Source organism: Penaeus vannamei, chromosome 31, assembly GCF_042767895.1.
Source record: "Penaeus vannamei isolate JL-2024 chromosome 31, ASM4276789v1, whole genome shotgun sequence".
Classification (NCBI taxonomy): Eukaryota; Metazoa; Arthropoda; class Malacostraca; order Decapoda; family Penaeidae; genus Penaeus; species Penaeus vannamei.
Genome location: NC_091579.1, coordinates 11063133 through 11068132, shown reverse-complemented (window position 1 = coordinate 11068132; position 5000 = coordinate 11063133). Strand labels below are relative to the sequence as shown.

Here is a 5000-nt window from a genome sequence, read left to right as displayed (position 1 = left end):
CTATATATTAAACAATCAAAATTGCCTTCTTGGAAACGGACAAGGATCGCGCAGCCACACGTGTTTCTGCGCTGTCATGATTTGTCAATGTCAGCCGCCATCTTTGACCTTTCGAGAATTTCCGTTGGGAGGCAGTCGGCACCTCGGGATAAAAACGAAAAAAAAGGAGTAGGAGTAGGAGAAGGAGTGGGAGAGACAGAGACAGAGACAGAGACAGGGAGAGAGAGAGAGAGAGAGAGAGAGAGAGAGAGAGAGAGAAGGAGAAGTAGAGGGAGAGACAGAGACAGAGACAGAGACAGGGAGAGAGAGAGAAAGAGAGAGGAGGGAGGATTGGGCAGAGATAGTGAGTGAGATGGAGATAGATAGATAGAGAAAAAGAGAGAGAGAGAGAGACAGTGAGAGAGAGAAAAGGAGACTCCTCATTCAAAAGAAAAATTATGTAACAAGGCTATTCCCTGTTACGCAATTCGTAGTGATAAGTGTTATCTAGATTGTAATTCCAAAATCTAGTGATCAGTTATCTATTTATCAATCCGTAGCTTATTAATTAGTAAATATATTATATATATGTAATATATATATATATATATATATATATATATATTTATGTAAATATATATATATATATATATATATATATATATATTTATTTACTTATTTATATAAATATATAGTATACATATGTAGATATAAAAGTATGCCTGTGTGTTTATGCATTTATATACGAATGCATGTATCATTATTCATGAAGAGCTCAAAGAAGATCACCTTGAGCGATAACCCGAGATAATCCGCTTGGCAATGAATGACCTGAAACGTACAAGTTCATGACCCGCGACCTTGCTGACTCGCCCTGAATGCCAAGTTTACGTCAGCAGAACGAGCAAATGCGCAATTTGCGTTCTGTCGCTTCCGCGTTGCCTTCCGTCATTTCGTTGTATTGACACGTGGTATTGTGTGCTTGGACAATGGCAAGTCCGTGCATGCATGCACACGCATACATGTGCATGCATTCATTCATGTTCTCTGTTTCTGTCTATCTCTCTCTCTTTGTCTCTCTCTCTCTCTCTCTCTCTCTGTATGTCTGTCTGTCTGCCTCTCTCTCTCTGTCTCTCTGTCCGTCTCTCTCTGTCTGTCTGTCTGTCCGTCTCTCTCTCTCTGTCTGTCTGTCTCTCTCTCTGTTTGTCTCTGTCTGTCTGTCTGTCTCTGTCTGTCTGTCTGTCTGACTTTGTCTGTCTGTCTGTCTGTCTCTCTCTCTCTCTCTCTCTGTATGTCTGTCTGTCTGTCTCTCTCTCTGTCTGTCTGTCTGTCTCTCTCTCTGTCTGTCCGTCTCTCTCTCTCTGTCTGTCTGTCTGTCTCTCTCTCTCTCTGTTTGTCTCTGTCTGTCTGTCTGTCTGACTTTGTCTGTCTGTCTGTCTGTCTCTCTCTCTGTATGTCTGTCTGTCTGTCTCTCTCTCTGTCTGTCTGTCCGTCTCTCTATCTCTGTCTGTCTGTCTGTCTGTCTCTCTCTCTGTTTGTCTCTGTCTGTCCGTCTCTCTATCTCTGTCTGTCTGTCTCTCTCTCTCTCTGTATGTCTGTCTGTCTGTCTCTCTCTGTCTGTCTGTCTCTCTGTCTGTCTGTCCGTCTCTCTCTCTCTGTCTGTCTGTCTCTCTGTTTGTCTCTGTCTGTCTGTCTGTCTGACTTTGTCTGTCTGTCTGTCTCTCTCTCTCTCTCTGTATGTCTGTCTGTCTCTCTCTCTGTCTGTCTGTCTGTCTCTCTGTCTGTCTGTCTGTCTCTCTCTCTGTTTGTCTCTGTCTGTCTGTCTGTCTGACTTTGTCTGTCTGTCTGTCTGTCTGTCTCTCTCTCTCTCTCTCTCTCTCTCTCTCTCTCTCTCTCTGCGATATATTCGTGTTTAGTTTCTGTTCATCCTATTCTTTCTTTCGTTCTATTAATAGCAATGTGTCTAGCATGCATCCTTCACCCACAAAATAGTACCACAAATATAAAACAATTTAGAGTTACGTTTATATTTTATCGTTAACCGTCACACCGAAGAATGGTACTATCCATACCGCTTTAGATATCTTATAATTTTGATAATAGATAATGATAGTAATAATGATAATAGGGGAGTGATATTGACAGTGATTAAAAATAGGTATGACAGTGAAAGAATAACAATAGTATCAATGAAAGAAATAGCAATTATTGATTATTTTTTCAAGTGGCAGTTCGATATGAATGTCATTGATTGATTAAATATTAATGACAATGAAATACGTAGAATCTATTTAATTTTTCTTTGCCAAACAAGATTACACTGGATCCACAATTCAATTTATAAGTATCCAAAATCTACTTTTCCCGTGACTAAAATTTATTCATAGTAAGAAATAGATGTACTATATTTTTTTCGATTTGATTCACAATATGAATATAGAATGATAGAGCAAAAGAAACGGGATTCAGATCAGAATAAGAATGGTAGACTATGAACCTAAATATTTTGGAATGTCTACGAACTTAAATATTTCCGAATTTCTAGAAATCGAAATTATTACGAGCGTAAATATTTTGTATTTTCAGCTTGCTAATTGCTTTCCGAGCGAGGATCAAATTTCTGCAAATATGAAATGCATCGTAGGGAATAAAGGGAAATACAATACTGAAATCAAATAATCATACAAATATACATTTGAATATCACAATCTACAGGGGGGGGGAATATTATATAGAAATAACTGAACAGTTACATAAATATAACCTCGAAAATCATAACCATCGTGAAAAAAATATTATTCTGCAATAAGTGAATAATCAAAGAAATATAAACTCGAAAATCATAAACATAAAAAAAATGTAATACTGAATCATTGAATAATTCACATAAATATAGCAAAATGAAATAACTGAACAATTACACGGATATAAACAAAATCATAATCATTTATGAAGAAATTATAAACAAATACAAATGAACAAAAACATAAATATAAACCCGAAAATAATAACCATAAGGAAAATCAACATTATACAGAAATAACTGAACAATTGCATAAATATAAACTCGGGAATCGTAATCATCAGGCCTTACACCATTTCAGGAAAGAGGTGTGGGGTCTTGTAGCAGCTGGAATCTACAACCACGTTACATTCACCGCCCTTGGCTACAACGCGGGGTCCAACGGCGCCGAAGTGGTCATCGCTTACCCGACAAGTGAGTGAGTGAGTGAATGAGTGTGAGAGAGTGAGTGAGTGAGTGAGAGTGAATGAGTGTGAGTGAGAAAGTGAATGAATGTGAGTGAGAAAGTGAGTGAATGAGTGTGAGTGAGAAAGTGAATGAGTGTGAGTGAGAAAGTGAATGAGTGAGAGAGTCAGTCTCTAATAGGAGAGTTGTGTTAAAAGGGAGAGTTATATGGTGAGCGAGTAACACTTATAAATGAGGTTATGGTGAACTATACTAGTATATGGTGAGTGATTTGTGTGACTGATGAGCATTTTAATAACATTTATCCACTTCATATCGCGTGTTATAATGGAGCACAGTGCTTGAGCTGTAAGTCTGAGTCCTTAATATCTTGATTTTTATTTATCGATGAGAATTTTTCAAAACCCTTTCCATTAAATCTTCCCCCCCCAAAAAAAAAAAAAAAATCGATAATTTCTTCATTTCTATCTCCCTTTTTCCTTCTCTTTCTTTCCTCATAACCTTTTTATTCCTTTTTTAATATTTCTTTTTTTATCCTTTTTCTTCTCCCCTTTTGTGCTTCATAATTTGCTGTTTTCCCCCTTGTTTTTTTTCTGCTTTATTCTCTTCTTTTCTGGTTTCTACATGTTTCCTTTATTATTATTATTCCCTGCTTCTTCCTATTGCCTCTTTTTTCTCTTTCTCCTCTTCCTTTCGTCCTTTTCTCCCCATTCTTCGCCTTTGTTTCCTTTTTTTGCATTTTTTGTTTCCTGCCTCTCATCTCTTTTTCTGCGTGACGAACTGAAAAAAAAATTCGCTGAAGATTTTATTTAATTTCTTTCCGTGTTGCTAATTATTTTGCGTCCTTGGTTTAAGTATGACTTTTTTCTTCTTGTTTAATTATGTCCTTTTGCTCTCTCCTTTCTTGCTTTCTTTTTTTCTTCTCTTTCTCTCTCACCCTCCCTCCCTCCTTCTCTCTCTCTCTCTCTCTCTCTCTCTCTCTCTCTCTCTCTCTCCTTCTCTCTCTCCTTCTCTCTCTCTCTCTCTCTCTCTCTCTCTCTCTCTCTCTTCCTTCCTTCCTCCCTCCCTCTTCGTCCCTGTCTCCCTGTCCCCTTCCTCTATCCCTCTCCCCCTCCCTCCTTCTTCCCTCCCTTTCCCTCATTTTTCCTCTCTCTCTCTCTGTCTCTCATTTTCTCTTCTTCTCCCCCCCCTCCACTCGCCCTCTCTTTCTCTCCCTCTTCTTCTCCCCCCCCCTCCATCCTATCTCTCTCTCTTACTCTCCTTCTCTCTCTCTCTCTCTCTCTCTCTCTCTCTCTCTCTCTCTCTCTCTCTCTCTCTCTCTCTCTCTCTCTCTCTCTCTCTCTCTCTCTCTCTCTAATGTTGTTTGAGTGAGTTTCATGGATACGTACACGCTGCTGACTAATATTATATGAGAAATATACACAAATTTGAGCTGTGTGGAAGAACGCAGCCATTTTTTATTTATTTATTTTCGCGTGCAACTTTCCCTAATATTTACAGAATTTTAATATGGCGTTTTTCAATTTTCATCGTATGAATTTATTTGTTATATTGTTATTGTTTTGTTAATATTCTGTCTTTCTATGTGTCTACCCTGTCACCCTTTTGTTTTCCTTTTCTTTGTCTCTGTTAATCGATTTGATATATTTAATCGATCGATACTTATACCGTTATTAATCTCATCATTCATTTAGGTAATTATGTACTTGTCTGTCTGTCTGTCTATTTGCCTATCTATCTATCTACCTGCCTATCTATTAATCAAACTGTCTATCTAACTACTTATGCTTCTCTTTCTCGTCTTATCTTTATA

At 37.9% G+C, this 5000-nt stretch overlaps 1 protein-coding gene across 1 annotated transcript in view; it reads left to right on the top strand.

Annotated features, from left to right (window-relative positions):
- LOC138867594 (axoneme-associated protein mst101(2)-like) overlaps positions 1-5000 on the top strand; it is a 41998-nt gene that overhangs the window by 23657 nt on the left and 13341 nt on the right. Inside the window, exon 3 of the mRNA XM_070143839.1 lies at positions 3084-3196. Coding sequence (XP_069999940.1) covers positions 3084-3196 — 113 coding nt within the window. The remainder of the gene's footprint in view (positions 1-3083; positions 3197-5000) is intronic.